General features: G+C 37.3%; 1 protein-coding gene and 1 long non-coding RNA gene across 3 annotated transcripts; one reads left to right on the forward strand and one right to left on the reverse strand.

Moving 5' to 3' along the window:
• Positions 1 to 175: 175 nt before the first annotated feature.
• On the forward strand, positions 176 to 11,327 carry TYRP1 (tyrosinase related protein 1). Of its 2 annotated transcripts, none has more exons than XM_066988494.1 (8): positions 176 to 368; positions 830 to 1,303; positions 4,061 to 4,383; positions 5,735 to 5,939; positions 6,905 to 7,072; positions 8,701 to 8,880; positions 10,337 to 10,483; positions 11,022 to 11,327. In XM_066988494.1, exons 2-8 carry the CDS (start codon positions 922 to 924, stop codon positions 11,225 to 11,227), a joined length of 1,611 nt encoding a protein of 536 aa, XP_066844595.1. In that variant the 5' UTR covers positions 176 to 368; positions 830 to 921; the 3' UTR covers positions 11,228 to 11,327. The 2 variants fall into 2 exon arrangements, with proteins under 2 accessions (XP_066844595.1, XP_066844596.1); XM_066988495.1 differs by having other exon boundaries at positions 176 to 347.
• LOC106043822 (uncharacterized) lies at positions 5,737 to 21,463 on the reverse strand. The gene is made up of 4 exons (XR_010827842.1): positions 20,723 to 21,463; positions 20,363 to 20,491; positions 6,402 to 6,473; positions 5,737 to 6,316 (listed from the first exon to the last, which is right to left on the reverse strand). It is a non-coding gene; the product is annotated as an uncharacterized lncRNA (long non-coding RNA).
• Positions 21,464 to 22,151: the final 688 nt, after the last annotated feature.

Genomic DNA, 22,151 nt, shown 5'->3' on the forward strand with positions numbered 1-22,151 from the left:
AAATGAACCTTTCTTTGCAAGTAATTAAAAAAGAAAAAAAAAATAACTTCATAGTTCTTCTGTTTTGAATTCAAGTACTTGTCTCTGACCTTTGCTAAAACTTGTAAAATCACAAGGAGATAAGCATGAAAGAAATCATGTGCTGTTCAAGTACTTAAAGTCCAGGGAAATGCACTGAAGTAGAAAGGGAGATTAACAGAAGAGGAGGGTGAGGCCAAACCATGCTGTGTTGGTAGAACACAGATTAGCAAGCAGACTGAAACAGGAAAGAAATTAGTAGTGCTGATTTGGGGTTAGACACAGCCCTAGGACACACAGAGATAGAACAGGATCTCAGCAGAGGAGAGGTACTAAAAAAGAGAGAAGAGGTACAACACACAGAGATTTGTAGCTTTACTTTCCAGCAGAACTGCTTTTAAGAACTGCAAGGGGACACAGAGTTGTAACACTGACTAGAAAACAAGATATGCTAGTTAAATGAAGAAGGGAAAGAATTAACTGGGGAAAAAAAAAATGTTCAAAAAAACAGGTGCCATAGAGAAGTTTTAGCATATTGTGGTAGTGAAGTAAATCTGGCTGGCAGATGTACAACATGAATAAACATTTGGGAAATACTTGGAAGTCAATGAGTAGATAAAGCTGTAGGTAGTTACTGCCTTTTGTGCAGACAATTAGAGGAGGGAAGAGTATTGCTATCCACCAAGTTGTTGTTGGCTTTTCCAGTTAGATTATCAAAGTGCAGTGTTCAGCGGCACTTTCTGAGGTGGAAGGGGCAGATTGAAGGTTTGTATCAGTCGTTTTCATTTCTTCTGTCTTTCTCTTGGTGTAGAGGGAGCTGGCCGTCGTGTAGACGGAGAGGAGACAACAGCGTGTGCGGACCACCAGCTCTCAGAAGGAGACGGCTCTGCTGGATCTGTCATCATGCAGCTCCCCATGCTGCTGCTCCTTTCCCTGCCACCGCTTCTTAGCATGTTCAACAAAGTTGGAGCTCAGTTCCCTCGCCAGTGTGCTACCGTTGAGTCTCTGAGGAGTGGCATGTGCTGCCCAGACTATTTCCCTGTATTTGGGCCTGGTACCGATCGGTGTGGTGTGTCTACAGGGAGGGGACGGTGTGTGCAGGTGACTGTAGACTGGCGACCCCATGGCCCACAGTACATCCATGATGGGAGGGATGACCGCGAGCAGTGGCCCATACGCTTCTTCAACCAAACCTGCAGGTGCAGTGGTAACTTCTCTGGTTATAACTGTGGGTCATGTCGCCCTGGATGGAGTGGACCTACCTGTAGCCAACGAATCAATATAGGTAAGAACATTAGAAATATGACATAAAAACCATATGTTGGCAGAACTTCATTGTAAATGCACCTAGACTATTTGTTTTCTTTGAAATATCCCTTATATTTATATAGGAAATGTACAATAGAGGTTATTAAGACAGCTACTAGATAAGCTGTCTACCTTGTTGGCAAATATCTACATTTACCTCCCAGTAAAAGGAAGAAACAACGCCTGTAGTCAGAACAAGATTAGGATCAACCCCATTAAAGAATAGGACGTATTAATGTTTACATTTTTGTAATTTGGGGAATTATTTTAGAGTAAAACCATATATAGACATCTATGTGTGTTTGTGAGTATATCTACAAATATGTATCATGATCAATATCTTATAAATATCTAAGGTATGACAACAGGTATTTTGATTCAGATTCCCTTAATGCATTTCCAGCCTATGCACCTAACCTTGTAATTTTTTAGTTACCTAGTTTCTGCCAATGTTTGTAAAAGCCTTAACTCATGACTATAAGTTATGCAGGTGAATCAGTGCAGAGATGATGGATATTTCTAAGAGCTGCCCAGTTTCAGTTTAGCCCAGATTATCAGTAAACAGATGTCTAAAACAGAATTTGAAATGGTTACAAAATACTTGTGGACTGAAAAAAATGTTGAGTATTGTAGGTAAATTGGAAAAGACAAACAGGCTTGGGAACAAATCCTTATTCCTAAGTCAAAGCATTCTGAATGAACAAAAATTCAGTGTTTTCTAGTGAAAGTCCAAAGGTGTTATTGAGATCTTGTAAAGTTCATAATCCTCAAAATGAGTGATAGATTTTGTTGGCATGAGAAACAACAGGTCTGTATCACAAATGTGTAGTGCCTCTTGCAGAAACAAAAATCAGCACTGCCATTATTTTCATGAGATGGGAAATACTCAAGAATATGAGTACATGCTCCAGCAAGGGTTAACAAAGTATTGTTTACCAATTCAAAATTTTAACACTTAAATTTTTAAAAAATGCCTTATCAAGGGCTGCAGGAAAGACCTTAGGATTTTATTCATCCTTTAAGCTCCAAAAAGCAAACTAGAAAGCAGAAAGTATGCCTCATGGATTGGATATGCTAAGCCAGATTTCACTCTCTGATTCTCTGGCCTGTTCTCATTAACAATGATAATAACTCTAAAAACTAAACAAGAAATAAATATTAGAACACACAAATTTATAATAGTAAATATGAGGGCAAGAAAAAAACTGCTGTAGCTGATTTTCTACAGTATATAAAAGCAGTTTTTAGCTTTCTCACTTATAAAATCCTTTATTTTTCACTAAAATGTTAAGCAAATCACATTTATCATGCATGACAACATGAATTTAAATAGGAGAAATTATCTTCTTATTATGTGTTATGTTTACACATGAAGGTCACCTCTACTGCCCATCGAGAAAGATGGCCCCAGCTGCTCAGACTTTAGGAATAATTATTGGATTACTGTTGGCATATCCATATAAAATAGCTGTAAAATGCAGTTTGGTGCCTTTATATCTTCTAAATTCATGCCTAACTTTCATAATAGTCCCAATTTTTTATTGTGTTTCAGACATATTTTGCAAAATGAAAAGGTTAAGATGTCTGCATAAATCAAAACTTGATGGTTATTTTTAGTGTACTACTTGAAATCAACAACCAAAAACCTTCAGTGAGCAGGGCTAGTATATCAGTTAAGGTCTGCAAGACAGAAAAGCATGTGTTTCAAGATACGCAGTCCTTGGATGAAATTCATGCTTCAGAAAAGCATTTTACTATTTTAAAATATGTATAAACATTACTGAAATATCCCTCACTGAATCAACTTCACTTTATATAGTGAAATGCAATTTACTTTTATTCTTCATACTGGTTCATGCTGGAGACCTGCTGTTTCTTATATCAACATAAACTCATTTGACAATTTTAGATTTTACAGTATGTTTAATTGTGAAAATGAGTGCATGATGACAAACAGCTGTGTGGACTTTTATCTGAGTCTCAGTCTAAACTTACCTTGAAATCTTATCAATCCAGGTAAGAGAGTACTGAATACTGGTACTGAGGTGACTCTGTTCCTTTTACTGATATACTGGTATTTCAACAAGTCAGCTGCTCTCCTTGTTTGTAAATTTCCCTGTCTGTATATAGGTAACAATAATTTTAAATGATTTGGAGATACACTGCTAAAAAAAAAAAAAAAGGCTTGTTAATAATAGCAGGTAATGACATTCAAAAGGGATGATGTAATGTGTGAAACTCTCATTGGTGGATCTGCCATTTTCACTGCAAAGTTTCAAATACAATGTACTTCACTAAATGGTTGAGTGGTAGAGTTTCTGATTAATATAAATTGCAATAATTTATTTTCCTCTTGTTAAAGTTTTATCACAAGAAACCTTAAGTATATTGGATTAAGTTCTGAGAGATTTGTGGAACAAAGAACTGTCTTCATCATTTCTCTGACAGGAAATATAATTTACAACAATATTTCTAAAAGCAATGAATAAATAAATAAATAAATAGACAGATAAATAAATAATAGGCTTCAGGCTTTATTTTTATTCAGCTTAACTTTTCAGAAAACAATATTTTCTATTTATATTCAGTACTCTCTTAATTGTACCAATAAAAACTGGAGGAGTGCTTGAAGAAAAAGGAACTTAGAATTATTAGGAACAAAAAAAATTTGTCTTGTGAGATCAGACTTCAGTGTCTAAGACTTTGGTAACTTACTTCTTCTGTAACCTCACAGTCAGGAGGAATCTTTTGGATCTGAATGCAGAAGAGAGGAGGCGTTTTGTGAATGCCTTGCACCAAGCCAAGGTGACAATCCACCCTGACATTGTTATTGCCACAAGGAGACGTGAAGAAATATTTGGACCAGATGGAAACACACCACAGTTTGAGAATATCTCTATTTATAACTACTTTGTGTGGGCTCATTATTATTCTGTCAGGAAGACTTTTCTTGGTACTGGGCAGCAGAGTTTTGGAGGAGTTGATTTCTCTCATGAGGGACCAGCTTTTGTTACATGGCATAGGTACCATCTACTGCAGCTTGAAAGAGACATGCAGGTAAAGTTAGAGTTAATGTTAAGCCATGTGTTCTTGTGCTTCATGTGGAAAAACTTATCTACATATTCCAGTTGACAAAATTGAAAGCAACTCTTTCTGTGTCAAAGTAATCTTGCTTCAGTTTCAGTACTGTATTAGTGACACTAAATAGAGTGCATTTAAGTTTTAGACAGTCATTGTTACTGAGATGTTAAAAATAATATTTCAGTCAGAGTAAGAGCAAACATAAAAGTTACATAAAACTCACTTGTAAAAGTAGATACAAATTCTCAACATATATGCAGAAAATATTTTATTGGACCAACAAACGTTATTGCTAGTATTATTTTTAATATCAAGGCCATGATCCTTGGCTTAGATAGACCAATCAAAGCAGCAGAAATTCTAAACAAAAATATTACAGAGATTCTGAATCATATTTTATTTATATAATTAGTGCAACTGGTTAGAGAAATTAGTGTTTTTTGAGACCCTGCTCCATAAATCAGTGGTTCTCTTGTTTCCCTTTCTTTGTGTAGACCTATCTATAAAAAGAATACATTATTTTATGTACTATCATTATTCCTAAAGAAGAGAGAATTAGGTTTTCAAGGTCATGATTAAATGGTCCTGGCAACCATTTCAAATGTTTCCAGTAGCTTCAGTGGTGCTGCTTCAGGTTCCAGCAGATCAAATTCCCTCCAAAACCAAAACTTATATTTGACGTTAGTGTAATTTCATTATGTAGAAACCCTGAGGAGTTCTAGCTCTTAATGACTTAATATATATTCTTGCTTATGTTAGTAAATTAGATCATTAATGAACTAAATTGTCTGGCCAAAACATCCTGGTTAATAAATACTGGAAACCAGTGAATACTTCAGAATTATTAAACTCCAACCCATACTAGAACCAAACAATGGCAAATATGAAAGGGCACTATTATTTTTCCTTCTTTTTCTACCTGCTCAGTCATTCCACAATTGGCTTAGTTAGTTATTCAGAGTGCTACAAACACTGCTGCTTTTAAAAATATTGCTGTCATTAAAAATATTTGGAAAATTGTGTTCATCAGTATTGAGTGATGTTTCTTACTATCCACAATATGGTTTCATGGAAGGGGTACTATCTCATTAGAGGGGAATCCACAGCCTAGTTCAGCATTCCATCTGTTCTACTGAACAGACAAAGGCATCAAAGTGAAAAACTACTGAAAGTTTTTCCATAGATTTCCTGAGATTTCCTCCTTTTCATGAAGCCAGATTCTGACTCTTACTAAGATGTATTTAACTGGTTTTGAAAATCTCTCAAGCAGTACATACTGTAGATATCTGGGACAGATGTGTACTAATGCCATATTTATGTGGTTTAGAATATGTTACAGGACCCCACTTTTGGCCTTCCCTACTGGAACTTTGCAACAGGGCAAAACACCTGTGATATCTGCTTAGATGACCTGATGGGAGCTAGAAGCAATTTTGATGTCTCTCTGATCAGTCAGAATTCAATCTTCTCTCAGTGGCGTGTGCTCTGTGAAAGTATAGAAGACTATGAGACCTTGGGAACCATCTGTAACAGTAAGTATGACTGCTCACAGATATTTGGAGAGAATATCCCTTTAATAATAAATTAATAAAACACTTTACATTGCAATGGCTCTTCTTAGGGAAAAAAAAAAAAGTCTTAAAGTAGCTTTTGTACATTTCTTTAGTTTCATACATCAGTCTTCTGAGAAAGAAAAAAAGTTATCTGTCTTGCACTGAGGCACTAAACAGCTCAATATTTGATCAGGAGCTTGAGGCAGAGAAAGAATTAAACACTTTGACTTCCCTTCTTTTGCAGTACCTGTTCATCTCTGATGGCATGTATAATTACATACGGCAGCATCATGTTTTAACTGAAGCTTGAGTTTTCTTCTTCCTGCTCCACATATCACCTTCAAGGTTTCCTGTTTCTAAATGGAAAACATATAACAATACCTGTGTTAAATGTTTGGAGCATGTTTTGAATACAAGAGTAGTGAATGCTAACACACCTACCTTGGCTACAAGATCTATAAAGTCCCAATAAGACTCTTATTTATTCATCACCATCAAGCCACAACTCAGCATCTGCACGGAAATAGGGTTAAAAAAAAAAAAAGAGGGGGTTAGTTGCCTAACTAATCTTCTATAATCCTTTACCAAGCTACTCTATCAGGAAGTCCACAAAACTTTTATCTCAATTTAACAAGAAATCACATTGAAAAATAACAAAAAGTTTTCCCAAGGCACTTATAGAATCAAAAATTTAAGTAAGAAGCATTTTGATGTTTTTTGTTTGTTTGTTTGTTTGTTTTTTAATCAAAGGACCAGTTCAGAGAACCTTATGAAGATTCAGGTTCTTTGCCTAACTGTAAGATCTGACCCTTTGGTCCAATTTTAAGGTCATTTGTGAGGTTTTTTTTCCTTTTTTTTTTTTTTTCTCACAATTCAGTCATTAAAAGGATGCCTTCTTTGGTCTATTGTTCTTCATCATTATTGTTTTCTGTCTTCTCTCACAGGCACTGAAGGTGGTCCCATCCGGAGGAATCCTGCTGGAAATGTTGCACGGCCTATGGTACAACGTCTCCCAGAGCCTGAGGATGTTGCTCAGTGTTTGGAAGTTGGTGTATTTGATACTCCTCCTTTCTACTCTAATTCAACAGACAGTTTCCGTAACACAGTAGAAGGTAAGCATGGCAAACAAAAGGACCTGAAACAACTCCAAATAAGTCAGGGGAGCAGACCTAACATTCTTCCTGTTGGAAGTATGAGTTTGGAGACAGTCTATGGACACTAACAACACATTTTTCTTAGCATTAAGTATTAGCTTACTATTAAGTGCAAATAAGCTCTGGATGAACTATTTTATATTGATAGCTTATGCCAGTTCTTGAAATGTATAAAAGCCTTAAAAGTCTGTCACTGTCACTAAGCAGAAATTAGCTGAGATCATGGCCAGAGTGCAAGTCTGCTAGTAATAGGTTGTTACAGTGGAGAACAGAAAACCCTTGACTGCAGAATGGTGCAGAAGCATTTAAAACTTAAGCATCATCCTTAAGTGAGTCAAACAAGTGCTCATAGTAGCTACTCTTGTATCATAATTAAAACAAACAAAAGAAAGTAAAAGTAATTGTAAGCTTTGGTAGTGCTTAGGGAATTGCATGCAATTGCATTGTAGTAGTAGTAATTGAGGTCTACTAGATTAACTGCCAGACATTTTAGTCCTTCTCACTGTGCTATATAACTCTATTCTTCTTCCCCTAATCTCCACACTTTTCAAATGAAGTTTTCAGTCACTGACATCTGAACACAGAACCCAGCACAGAATCCAACCTAAAGATTTGATCCACATTTTTCAGGCAGTATCCTGCTGACTGCTTCTGCACTTTAATAATCCACACTTTTTAAATAGAAAACTAGGATTCATGGGAATCATTTATGAAATGACACTTCAGATCACTGTCAGACCTCCTGCAAATCCTTTGGCTCTTTTGAAAAAGCATCATTCATATGACAGTGGACCTGCTCCATTTTCTTTCTCTTAGAGAACAAAACCAAGAATTTGCACCAATCTTTTAAGTATATATGAAAGTTTTAGATGCTTACCTCATTTGAAAAAATGTCCTAACAATATCTAGGTATCTAGACATGGCTTTAGCCAATTAAGTGTATGGACCCCTCTCTGGAAAGTTGGCCAGAGCCTGAAAACAGGAAAACTTTTCAGAATTCTTCAGATCCTGACCTCTGACATCAGGTTTACTAGGTGGTAGATACTGACAGTGTTTTGTAGGGAATTTTCTTTGAAAAAAAAAAACAGTATGTGAAGCTTTCTGAGATGTATTGGCAGCACATAAGGAAATGATCCATAACACATAACAGCTGGCCAATTAGGACAGATGTCAACAACTTCACATTTTAGTCAGCAGTCAGAAAACACACACAGCTATTCTGTTATGCTGAGAGATATTTAGGTCCCAGATATAAAAATCTATGTTCATACTATGAAGTGGTTTATTTTGGCTATCTATACACTAGATCCCACCAGCATTGCACCCCACATTCTCAGCATTCTTTTTTAAAGTCTATTTTAATCTGAAAATTATGCATGGGAGTTATACATGGGGATTACACATGCTAGGGACATTTCTCAAATGCCAGTTGGTAGAGAATTAGCTACTCATTTATGTTAAACAAGGCAACACAAAAACATGAAAGGTTTCCAGAGGGAAAAAAAAATGGTATCCATCTGGGACTGTAGCTTCTAAACAAAAGGTTCACTGGGATTTTTTGTGTTGTTCTTTATTTCCATATTCAGGGTACAGTGATCCTTCAGGGAAATATGACCCAGCAGTTCGAAGTCTTCACAACTTGGCTCATCTATTTTTGAATGGGACAGGAGGACAAACTCATTTATCACCAAATGATCCCATTTTTGTCCTTCTGCACACATTTACAGATGCTGTTTTTGATGAGTGGCTGAGAAGGTATTCTGCTGGTAAGATGTGCTCACGGATGGAAGAGGGAGGGGTGGTTTTCAGTCTTTGTGGTCACAGGAAATCAATTATTTCTTGTGAGTTAGCAAGGTGCCCCTAAGCTTAGGAGAGAGGACTGGAATTCTAACAGTAAAGTTAATGAAGATAGGGTAATAGCAAGCAAGCCTGTCTTCTCACCCCACTGACATCCATTATCCATTTTCAAATCACTCTCTGCGAAGGGACTTGACCAGAGATGCCAGGTACAATTAAAAAAAAAACAAACCTGTGTGTGCAAATTCATTGTCTCTGTAGAGAAAAGACAGTGTAATCATGACAGGTTGAAACACTGTGGATATTCTGTTATTTTGTGGCATAAATCTCTATGTTTCTTCTTGACAAACAAAATCAGATGCCTTGCACTCCCCCATGACTGTTTTTGACCACCTTTGCAATTTACTACTTGCATTCTGTAATTATTTCCACATCTATATCTATTCAAAGAATAGTTAAATATTGCTGCCTTTCCTTCGTCAGTTCTGAAATGCAAAAAGAAAGGGAATAAGAGAGGAAGTGAATGGAAGGGGGGGAAGGAAGAACAGAGGGAAGGAACTGCAAGGAAGGATGGAAGGAAAAATGGAAGGAAAAAGGAAAGAAAGAAGAAAAGAAATTGGCATCAGTGAACTGGAGAGAGAATTCTATATAACCTAAATGTCTGTGCACTGCTCTGCACAAAGCAGCAACTATATTACTCTTGGGATAATCCATTCCCCTCCTACTTCTACAGAAGACAGCTGCTGTTGCACAACTGAGACTTCTTTGTGCAGCTTCCACAATCAGCAGCATGGGCTTTCCCATGCCAACTCTCAGGGAACCAACTGTATCCCCTTGTGGTACTTACATGACCTGTCACAAGCTTTGCATTATCTTACCAAAATGGATTTTTTTGTTGTTATTGCAGCTGACTTTTTTTCCTGATCTACCACAGAATTTCAAAAAACTTCCACTAGAGATTATACCAGCTGCCTTCCTGAACTACCTAAGAGAACTCTTTATCACTGCTACAAAGTCAGATTGTAGAAAAAAGGGTTCCCATGTACTTCATATATCTGTTCCTCCTTTTTCATGCAAGAAAAAATGAAAAGTCCAATGCAGGCCTAAATTTTTACTAGTGTTTTCTGTTAATGGAACAGAGGTATTATTGGACAGTCTTGCTTTTTGACAAAGCTGAGCCCTCCATGCTGGAATTTTTTATCAATCCACCAATCCTTCTAGAATAATTCAGTTTAGGAACAGTAAGTAAATAAAATAATAATAATAATAATAATAATAATTAATAATAATAATAATAATAATAATAAATAAATAAAATAAAATAAAATGAGAATCAAAAACCCTGAGTCACTATTTCATAAAGCTGAAATACTTCAAATTATTTTAATTTTATTTACAGAAGTGTGATTTGACTTTCTGATTTAGATACCTCAACATATCCATTGGAGAATGCCCCTATCGGACACAACCGGCAATACAACATGGTGCCTTTTTGGCCTCCAGTAACCAATAATGAAATGTTTGTTACTGCACCAGAAAACCTGGGATACAGCTATGAGGTTGAGTGGCCAGGTAAACTGTTGAACCTAGGTGTTCTTTTTCCTTCATCATGTCTTCCTCCCTGAAAGCTTATGCATCATACAACAAAGTTGGTTCAAATTTCACTAATATTTGATGTATTTGTATAGGCCTATTTCTCTTTTTTGTCTTGCTTTCCAAATCAGTTGTGTTTGGGGTTTAGTACAGGCATATAGCTAATCATTACAAACAGCTCCCACAAACCACTTCAGTTTCTGGGGAAGTTCTCATTTAGATCTAACCCTTGCACCACATGCTTATTCCTATATCATATGTCTTCATTAAATCACTAGAGAGAGTGCAAACCCCTCACAAACCAGGTAACAGAAGAAAGGTCCAGGTCTATTTTCAGAGTGTAACAAGAGAGACTGCATTTTTCTCACATTTTGGAACAAATATTATCAACCAAAATTTCAAATAGTTCTAAAACACAACTCATCATGTGATAATGACAAATAATGACAGATACTGAGTTTTGTCCTGTCTCTTTAATGACATTTAATAACTTTTTCTTGTGCTTTCCTTCCTGTAGGTCGGGCTCTCCGTGTAACAGAGATGATAACTATTGCAATAGTGACTGCATTGGTTCTTGTTGCAATTATCTTTGCTGCTGCTGCATGTATTGTACGTGTCAAGAAAAATAAGGATGAGTTGCATCAGCCTCTTCTCACTGATCAGTATCAACACTATTCAGATGATTATGATGGCATAGCAACACCAAGCCAGTCTGTTGTATGAAGAGATGGCACTTTTTGCATGTGACTGTAACTGTTTATTTTGCTGTATTTTGTAAATGGTGGTCATCCATCTGCTTTAAAATAAAGAGCATAAACTGTCAGCTGTCTTGATATATTTGCTTCAGCATTCACCTTCTCTCTTGTCACAGCTAGGTGTCAATAAAACACATTTTGAAATGTTAATTCTATGTTGAATTTAATAGAACTTCACTAATTTTTCAGGGTTCACCCACAGGTCTTTTCTTGCTTATTTCTGACAAATATGGTAAAATTTAGTAACCTGATGACAGCTAATGTCATCAGCCTTTGCTTAGCCTTTTTGCCTAGAATTCTTTCACAGGGCACATTTGTGAAAACATAAAATAAAGTCTAGAATGGGACAGAGCAGTTGCAGATATGAGTAGCAAAGGCAGCTTGATTCAGAAATAGAATCCAAAACAGAAGTCAGACATCTCAAATAGATGCATGGAAATGTGTTTTGAAATAGCCAGTATGCCAGTCAGGGAGCTACAAGGAATGCAAGGATAACAGCACATATAAAATCCATCTTTCATCTCAGATACTAGTTTTGATCTCATTGCTTTTAGGTGTCTCTGTGAAAAGAGATCAATACTGAGAACCTACTCCAGCATTTGGACACTTCAGCTGTGCATTCAAACGCAGCTGCCTAAAGGGTGTATCCCCTTTTAAAGGAAGCTGAAAACAGTCTTCTTTATGTATATATACATTTTTAAATGTTATTATTTTCTTTTTTAATTTTTCAGTCACCCACTTCCTTTCTCTCTCCCATTATCTCCATGGCAGATTACATTCTCCCCAGCAGTGAGAGACCTTGATTCAATGCTCTCCTTCTGAGGGAATTTAAACGTACATCTCTTATACCTTAAGAGAAGTACCTAGGCATCATGCTGTAGGATAGACCTGTAAAAATAGCTATATGCAACTGCTGTTGAATTTATTGCACCAGAATCTCAGGATTTATGAGCCAGCAAAAGAGCAGCACTCTGACACCTGCCTTTACACCCTGAAGTAGGGCTTGAGGAAGCCTGGTTTCAGCCTCACCTCCTCTCTCTTTCATCATGCTGAATACAAATAAACCAACTGATCACCTTCCTATGATAGCTTATGGAATCTAAATTAGCATTCATTAGTTAATATGCAGATAAATCCTTGGGGTCCAACTAATGAATCCCATACCATGTAATCTGTCCTTTAGTTGTCAAATTATAAAGCTAAGATCTGTCTTGTCTCTCTTTCCAGCTGACCCCAGCTTCAAAAGAAATGGCAAGTAATTTGGATTGAACTCCTACAGTCTCCTTCCAGCTACATCTTCTAAGTACTGTCCTAACCTGTACAGTTTCAGAGAGTACTAGGCGTGCTGAAACACACTAAGTCAGTTGCAAAGAGATGCATATTTTACACATGAAGGATTTTGTGAATAGGAAAACAAGTACCCAACACTCAATTTACCAAGCAGGGGGTGTGGACAACAGCAAAATTTTACACACATAACTTGTATTTAGGAAGAAATTTTTCATCTCTGATACCCAAGGCACTAAAGTAAATTGGACAAAAGTCTTTTCGGTTGCACTCTTGGATTTAGCTATCAATTAGTACAGCAGGCACACCAGCAGCAGCTTGGATTTCAACTTAAATGCCTGTTCTACCATTCTTGCCTGCACTGAGTAGCAACTTAACAAGTCATCCACTTTAGTGATTTCAATGGATTAAAGCAGGGTGATCCAATGTACTTTGGATTGGGGTCAAGAGACCTGGATTTTATTCTTAGCTCTTTTAGTGACCTTCTGAATGTTCTTAGCTAAATATATTTTTAACCTCTGTGACTCATTTTACTCATTTATAAAATGGAGATAATAGAGCTTCCTTTATAAGGTGCTTTTACTTCTGTGGATGAAAAGAAATGTACAGAAGTTTGATACCAGAAGGAAAACATCATGACAAAATCAGATCTTACAAGAAGGAATTCAGACATTAAAGCTATTCAATCCTTCAAGCAAAAATATACTCTCATGTTCTGAGCATACCATGAGTCTTGTAGGTCAGGGATTGGGAAGACCTGCCTACTAGTTAGAGCTGCTGCACATAAATGAACAAGGCAAGGTAGATTTTTACAAAAGATTTTTTTTTCTTAAAAAAAAAAAAAAAAAAAGCAGTAAGCATGGGAATTAGAGGGGGAAGAAAAGTAGAGAACTGTGTGTGTGACCCATTCATGATAAGAATCTCACAAGTCCTTTCTTCAGTCACTTTTTGCAGTACTCTGAATTATATCTGGATATGAAGAAAAAAGTTCCTGCCATTCATTGAAGCTGCTCGGTGTTTGCTCCTGAGGTAATCTGATGGGAAAACTGATTTAGGTTTGAAATTTGAAACTACTACATATAAGAAAAAAAAAAAAAAGAAAGAAAAAAGAAAAAAAAAAAGATATACTAGAAAATATATAGCCATAGTCTCACTTATTATGTGAGGGCAAGGACAGGAAGCAAAAGACACAAGGGGAAGACAGGAAGAGAAGAGCTGGAAAATAAACTAATTGAGAAGTCCTATGTGTAGTAATCATGAAGTGTGGGATATCAAAAAGAAGTTTTATTTTTATAAGGGCTGTAATACAGGCAGCTGTAAAGGATACCTGGAAATAATGCGACAATAGAACTAAGTTCATGTTGAACTGAAGACCATGCCAGAACAATTGTAACATAAGAACCAAAAGATTGACTCTATTAGAGGAAAAACTGAAGGGAAGCTCGATTTGGTTATGACCAGAGGTCTCTGAAATGTTGTCAGACAGAGTCTTACAAATAAATTAGAACTATGTAATTGATATAACATTGGGAGACTGGAAAAAAAATGCTGATAATGATTCTAAGGGAACTGAAACCCCTATATGTAAATGGTGATTGAACTTTCTTCCACATGTAGTTACTGGCTGAATAACATTCCATATTGTTATTGTTTTTAATTAGTTGGCAGTGAAAGTATCTAAATATATGTGTGTGTGTGTGTGTGTGTGTTTAGGCCTATTAGGTGTCTGCTGTACCTAAGCTTGTTAATGAGTTTTTGAGTTTATTTGCCTTCTTAGTTCTCTGACAGCATCTAAGTTTTGCCTTTCGAAATTTATTTTTTCTTATTAAAAAAGAAATGTAGACAGTAAGTGGAGAATTAAAATATTGAAAAGGCAATTCAGACTCAATCCACACAGTATTAAATAGATAAATGTTTTGAGAATCTGCAAAAAGAGAAAATGAACTAAGGTCAGGAAGCATAGAAATAAAGGGAGAGTTGACAAAGTCTCTTGAGCATTTGGCCTTGGAAAGGAAATATTATAAATGTTCTTTGACCACATAAATGAAAATGCAGTAAATGCAGAGTCAAGATTAGCATGATCCAAATACATCTTTCTAAGTCAGTGACAATCAACCTCCATCTTCAGTATGATGAACTATGCTGATCGTGGACAGAAAGAGTTTGTGGAATGCGAGTACAGAAATTGTCTTGCTATAGATAGAAAAAGATCTATCTTGCTAAAGACAGAATATCTAAAAAGATCTATCTTGCTAAAGATAGAAACTAAAATTAGCATTTCTGCAACAAGACAGCAGGTGATTTCTGTCCAAGGACTCTTAAAATTGCATACAAATCTGTAAGTCCATCTCTAAGGTGTTTGAATAACTATCAAGTCAGCAAAAGTATTGTGTACTTGAGAGCAGCACTATTTTATGGGGAAGTGAAGGAAAAGTAAAAATGTTCTATGAAACTACAAGCTTATTTAGAATCAATAGTATGACAGGCTCCATAACCAACCATAAAAATTCCACTGGAATCAAACACAGAACAGATTTATCAAAGTCATACCATGCTAGCTAGCTAAATACCTCTCTTTGATACAATAATTTAAATATTTTATTTAGGAATTTTGTTGATGCTGAAATCTTCGACAAAGTATTGTGTGCTTACATCCAAAAATCTGGGAATCTGAATGGGATCTGAGATCTGGGTAGTGAGCTAGCCAGACCAGAGATGACAATACAGTATTGAAAGAAATACCAGGGCTACAAGGACTAGCCCTGCAGCCCTTTAGTACTGAGTTACGAAGACTGAATAAGCCTTATTTAGTTTTTCCAAGACAGATGTTGATACATAAAACAGCAATGCATGGTTAGTCATCACCCATACGACAGTGCTGGAAGAGAACATACAAAGGAATAAGGAAAACTTACATGAATAACTTGTGAACTTTACAAATTGAGGAACAGTGGAAAAAAAAGTGAGATGGCACAGTAATGATATCTTCCCACTTTTCCTACATTACAATAAAATTAATTTCTATTCCCACATGCAAAATTTGCAAGTAAGTAATAATAATTAAGAAAAAAAATCAAATAAGTTTATTTCAAATAAATCCTTTGACACCAATATGATACTAGCATGAAAATAGCAAAGGTAATTGTTCATATGATGTTGCATAGTTTGTTCAATAAATGTATTATATATACTAGAGTAAGGGCTGCATCTGGTAAAAAAAAAAAAAAAGTTCTAAAGAAACGACACTCAAAGGCAGATTAAAGAATCTAGAAGAAGCTGGTGGAAGATTACTCCATCCAGGTATCTTCCTTTAGTGGTGGGTCATGAAATCATAGCTTGCACGAACATCTGCTTTGGACACAGAACTGAACAATTTTGTAACTTAGAGAAATATTTCCAATCCTGAAAATTTTACCTCTTCTATATATGGAATAATATATAAGCAATACTGGTCAATAATGGTATTACTGACATAGAATATAGAATTGACATGGAATTGGAATGCATCCCAAAACAAGATGCATTGCTGAAATATATTCAGTTTGTCATCCCAATATTTTTTCTCCAAAAAAGTGCCTCCCAACTAAAGATTTCACTAACAAAAGAATAATCTGGCAAGGAAGCCTGATGAAAACTGAAATGTTTATTTTCAGAATATTAATTTGTAGCAAAATGTGTAGAGCCTCTCTCTCAAAATTGAATTTTAACTTCAAATCTCATTTAATCTCCAGTATAGAATGAAAACCCTGGCCTTGGCAGATGCTTTATTCACATGCTGTTTTATGAAGATGGTAAAGGGAAATGGCATTCACAACAACTGTTTCTTGATGTTCATTAATGGAAACTAAAAGATCAGAATTCCAACTAAAATAAACCTTGCATTTATTTCTGTGTGTATTTTCAAACATAGAACATAGCGTGCAACATTTTATGTCATCCTGTAAATCCCATCCTTGATGTCCAGAGGTAAACCACTGAAAATGTGTGTCTCTGTTATCCCTCAAATATTGCAGACAAAGGAAGGGATCTAAATAGTAATTTACTGCAGTAAGCTATGGTTGTATGCACATATGAACCGACTTTAAGACCCTTGGCAATCAGCCAAGCTTGAGTTTGGATTTTACAACTAGTAAGATCAGTCACATCAAGGAATAAGGCCTATATCTTGCTGAAATCAATGCTCCTGTTCAAGAACAGGGAACCAAGGTAGTTTGCAAGAACAAAGAAGCTACACAGGTAAGGCAGAAGCAATGCTGCAAAATTAAACACATTTAATTTGAGGCTGAAGTGGTGATAGGATGACAGCCTAATAATATTTTAATCTGTCCACACAAGCTTCCTGCTTACTACTGGTGTTAAGCTTTATTTTGCTTCAGTTCATAAAGTTTGAGAGTAAACTACTGATATTGATAAAAAACCTTGTGCTGATTTTTTTTTTTTTTTTCCCAGAGAAAGAAAACTCAAGGGAGAGGAAGGCAGGAGAAGAAAATGTTTGTTTAGGAGGTGAAAGTTGTGAGTTGTGTTGTAGCTGAAATGGTCTCAGGCTATTAAGCTTGAAGTTTGCAGGGAAAGAAAAAAATAAATAAATAAATAAATAAATCCTCTCTAGACTACCAGTTAATAATATACCTGAAACAAGTAGCTCCAAACAATATCCTGACACCTAAGGCCTTCAAGTGGAATTTGGCCTGTAACACCTTCTACAAATCAATAAATGGGAATGATTCTCGGTATGAGCAGCATAGTTAAAGGCAAATAATAAAATAAAAGGAAATAGTACTTAGTGATTGAAAGATTACATCATGCAGGAATCAAAAGTGAAAATGCTGATTTCAACTGTACTTTAGATGACAGGGATCTTTTTTTTTTTTTTTTTAAATGGAAGAAAATGTCACCTATGCTAACCACTGCTATGCAATTGCACTTAATATGAGCATTAAACAAAAGTCTCATGTTTGTAACATGGTCAAATTTCCATTTTATATATCTTTAGGAACCACATTTTTACACCACACCTCCAAAACCACTAGTACTGTGCCCAAGTAGAGAGAACACAGTGGTCTTCTGCTATAAACAGGGTTTGCTACTTACCACAAGGTGGCATTTCACCAAAAAAAAATTCAAGTTGTTTTCAATATTGAGATGGAAAATTTTCCTAGTTGTTAACTAAAAAAAGTCATTTTAAATTCTAGAAGAAAATTATTTTAGCTTGTATCCCTCAGCTTCCTACTTTCAACTTCCTACTAAGAGAAGTTTACCTTCTTATTTTTGGGACATTATTTAAATTGTTCCAGGCTCACTGTTTTAAAAACAAATACTTACATGAAATAATACATGCCCAACTATCTCATATCTGTAATTAATTTGTTATAAGAGCAAGTAAAACCAACCTATTGGGGAAAGTTAAATTGACGATTTTTTTTTTTAGCAGAAGCATAAAAGTGATTGTAATATTTTCTTTTTTTATATTCTTACATATACAAGCAAAAAGAAAATGTGGGACTACCAAACATCGATATTATTTGATATTGGCAATTTATTATTTGAGTTTGTCCTTTTAACACTGCTAATGTTTTTCTTCTGTCAGTTTTGGAAGATAAACCAATTGCTGCAACAGCGGAGCCATCAAAAGTATCACTTCTTCAAGCAGGAATTCAGAAAAGTGATGCTGATGACAACCAAGCTGGCATAAAGGTGGCCAGATACATTTATTTTTTTCATCTGGACACCAGCATTTAATCGCTGCCCATCACCTAAATTTTCACCTTAGCGTGGTATGGGTGGAGGTCACAGAACCACAGAATTGTCTAGGTTGGAAGAGACCTCCAAGATCACCTAGTCCAACCTCTGACCTAACACTAACAAGTCCTTCACTAAACCATATCACTAAGGTCAACATCTAAACATCTTTTAAAGACCTCCAGGGATGGTGACTCAACCACTTCCCTGGGCAGCCCATTCCAATGCCTAACAACCCTTTCAGTAAAGAAGTTCTTCCTAACATCCAACCTAAACCTCCCCTGGCGCAACTTTAGCCCATTCCCCCTTGTCCTGTCACCAGGCACGTGGGAGAATAGACCAACCCCCACCTCGCTACAGCCTCCTTTATGGTACCTATAGAGAGCGATAAGGTCACCCCTGAGCCTCCTCTTCTCCAGGTTAAACAATCCCAGCTCCCTCAACCGCTCCTCGTAAGACTTGTTCTCCAGACCCCTCACCAGCTTCGTTGTCCTTCTCTGGACTCTCTCGAGCACCTCCATGTCCTTCTTGTAGCGAGGGGCCCAAAACTGAACACAGTACTTGAGGTGCGGCCTCACCAGAGCCGAGTACAGGGGGACAATCACTTCCCTAGACCTGCTGGCCACACTGCTTCTTATACAAGTCAGGATGCTGTTGGCCTTCTTGGCCACCTGAGCACACTGCTGACTCATATTCAGATGACTATCAAGCAATACTCCCAGTTCCTTCTCTGCCAGGCAGCTTTCTAACCACTCATCTCCCAGCCTGTAGCTCTGCTTGGAGTTGTTGTGCCCCAGGTGCAGGACCCGGCACTTGGCCTTGTTGAACTTCATGCAGTTGACCTCAGCCCATCGGTCCAGCCTATCCAGATCCTCCTGCAGAGTCTTCCTACCCTCGAGCAGACCGACACATGCACCTAACTTGGTGTCATCTGCAAACTTACTGAGGGTGCACTCAATCCCCTCATCCAGATCATCAATAAAAATATTAAAGAGGACTTTAAAGAGGTCCCTGCAGACCATGCTGTTGTTGCTACCACTGTGTCTTTTCCCCTGTGGTATTCTCTGAAATGGTGAGTGAAAGAGATTGCAATCTAACAGGAGACCTGTTAGCCCATACATCCCAACAGACAATGTGAAAAACTGTATGGTAATTATTAATCAAAATTAATTTGGAAACAGGCTAAAATTAGGCCATGAACTACAGAAAAGAGACTGAAATAGTATTTCACCAATGGAGATTCCTTTCTGAATAGGTTTTCCACATGTTTTGACATCAATCTGAGGATTGTTACAATTGTTTTAATAGGCTCTTTAAAATGTCTTTTCTAGGAATGGAGATTTAGGGTCAGAGAGTAAAGTACTTCACATTTTAGCTTTATCACAGACAGCAAGTGCTGTCTCTGCACAAAAATGACCTTAGAAAATATTTCTGAACCAGAGGCAAATGGCCATAAATGTTAATTATGGCTCTTGCCTTTTAGATGTTAACAAAGTGGCAGGGAAGATAGAGTCTGTCCTCTTAGCTACAAAAGATGAGATGTAGTAAAATGTGGAACAATGAAGGATAATGGCATGGAAAGCAAAGTTCAAATATTGTTCTTGGTAATCAACAAATAGTGGCTATCTGGCATGAACACTGTGAGGCTTGGCATCTCAGGGTCATGCCCTGTATCATCTTCAGGGGTTGCATTTTGCACCTCATGGAGCAGGGGCCACATTTTGCATCCCCTCAAGCAGAAACCTCAGTTCTAAAATTTTCTTGTCATGTTAGGACACAGCAGCTTCCTAAACTGACTGTTCACTGTGGTTCATCCTCCTTTGCTCTGAAAAGCCCCCTTCCTGTTTTTCCTCTTCTCCCAGACCTATTCAGATACAGTCCAGTAATTCTGAGGCTAATGTGTCAGACAACAGGTAAGAGCAGAGTTTGCTTTTCAAATATGTTGTCAGTCTGTGATGGAAACGTGAACAGATACTGGTAATGACAGTATTGGAGAGCTGGATTGTTCAGGAGACCTCAATAAGCAGGGGCAAAGAAAGAAAGTAACTATTGCTGGTTCATTCACGGGGAAACTCACCTTAATGTATAAATGTCCATTTGCTATCTGAGTTTTCAAAGGACTTATGTTAGTTGGGATCACGCGTTGCTGAAAGCAGGCCCTCTGCACATGGGTAAACTTCACTTATCTGAGGGGAAACTTTCCATTCTGAAAAAAAAAAAAAAATCATGCAAAGTTTGGCCTTAAAAATTCTATCCAAAGGAGTATAACACTGTTTAGCTGACAAATGAAGAAGGGAGGGAAAGAAAAAGAGAGGAAGAGGAAAAGAGGAAAGAGAGAGAGGAGAGAGAGAGAGAGAGAGAGGGAGGGAGGGAGACAGAAAGAACCTAGGGATGGAAGGCAATAAAGAGAACTAACTTTTAAATGAGTTTTACTTACTTTAAACAAGTTCTGGTAAAATGTTTAAAAAGAGAAGTAATGACTATTCCATAGTGGAAATAGTTGTCTATATTTAAGCAGCAGTAGTTTCCCTTCTGTATGGCTCTTCCTGTTCAAGTAACTCTTTCTCTATAGCTCTAAAACAGCCTTCTTTTCAGGATAACAGACAAACATGTTTATCGTTTGACATGTGTGAGTTTTGTGCAAAACTATGTGTTGTGCCTCCTGATAACTTTTTCAAAATCTCCAGATCCAAGCTGAAGCAGCCTCTTCTAATCATCTCCTTCTCCAGGCAACAGCCTCTTGTAAAATCTCGGAAGAAAAACAACACAGCACTGGATTTTCGCAGATCTTCCCGAGGAGCTGGATTTACCAGCCAGAGCCTCTCTTTTTTTTTTTTTTTTTTTTTTCCAGGGCTGCCTTCTGGGATGTGGCTTCAGAATGGCGCAGGCCACCCTCGGGAGCAGGATCGGTGCCTTGTCCCCGGCCTGCCACGAGATGGCAATATTTCAGAGCAGTGCCCTCCCCGGCCGCACGCCGCAGCATCCTGGGCAGGGCTGTGCTCTGGGAGTGAGGTGCTCAGCTTTGGCAGCAGCAATACCACAGCGTTCCTTCCCCACACCAGCCCCTCCAGCCCTTTGCCGAGTGTGTTTGCTTCCTACTTTTAACGAGCAGTTCAACTTCAGCCCCTGTGCTCAGGCACTTCTAGGCACACCTGGTTTCTCAATCGATTTACACCGTGTTTCCACCACAGAGAAGCAAATAGATAAAATTGTGTTGCTGTCCCAGGTATGCAGTCTGGGAGGTATTTTGCCCATAACCAGATGTTGATGGTGTTAAATTTTCACTTAAACCTGTCTAGCAGATACACTGAGAAGAGTACATTCTTTAATTTATTATCAGAGATCCTGCTTCTGGATGTCTCTTCATAAAGCACAGAGGGTAAATTCTATTCAACACAGAAGGAGAATTTAAATTCCTAAATCTACTCTAGTGTTAGAATTTCATCTGGTACATTCCTCAGCTGTGGCTAGGTATAGCGCTCTTCCATTTAAAATGTGCTTTTAGACATTGCCTTGCTAGATTTAGGTTATCAGACATAAAAGCTTGAGAGGGAACGGACCAGTTAGGGGAAAGGTCAGAGGCAGGAGATAGGAGATTCCCAACAACTGCAGTTAGGGTCCACAAAGATAGCAAAAGTAAGCTTGAGAATTGTTTTGACAGATATCTGAGATGTCTGACCATATTTAAGACTTGACAGACCCACCCAGAGCCACCTGACAAAATTTAGATCTGTTGTGGTAACAATCAGGTGGCTGCAATTAACCTTGGCCTGAAATCAAACTTACACCTGAACTTTGGACTTAGTCACCTGGTCAGGCTGCAGTCTGACTCTTCTCCTGAGGCAAGCAGACCTTAATTAGGATCA

The sequence above is a fragment of the Anser cygnoides genome, chromosome Z, assembly GCF_040182565.1.
Source record: "Anser cygnoides isolate HZ-2024a breed goose chromosome Z, Taihu_goose_T2T_genome, whole genome shotgun sequence".
Classification (NCBI taxonomy): Eukaryota; Metazoa; Chordata; class Aves; order Anseriformes; family Anatidae; genus Anser; species Anser cygnoides.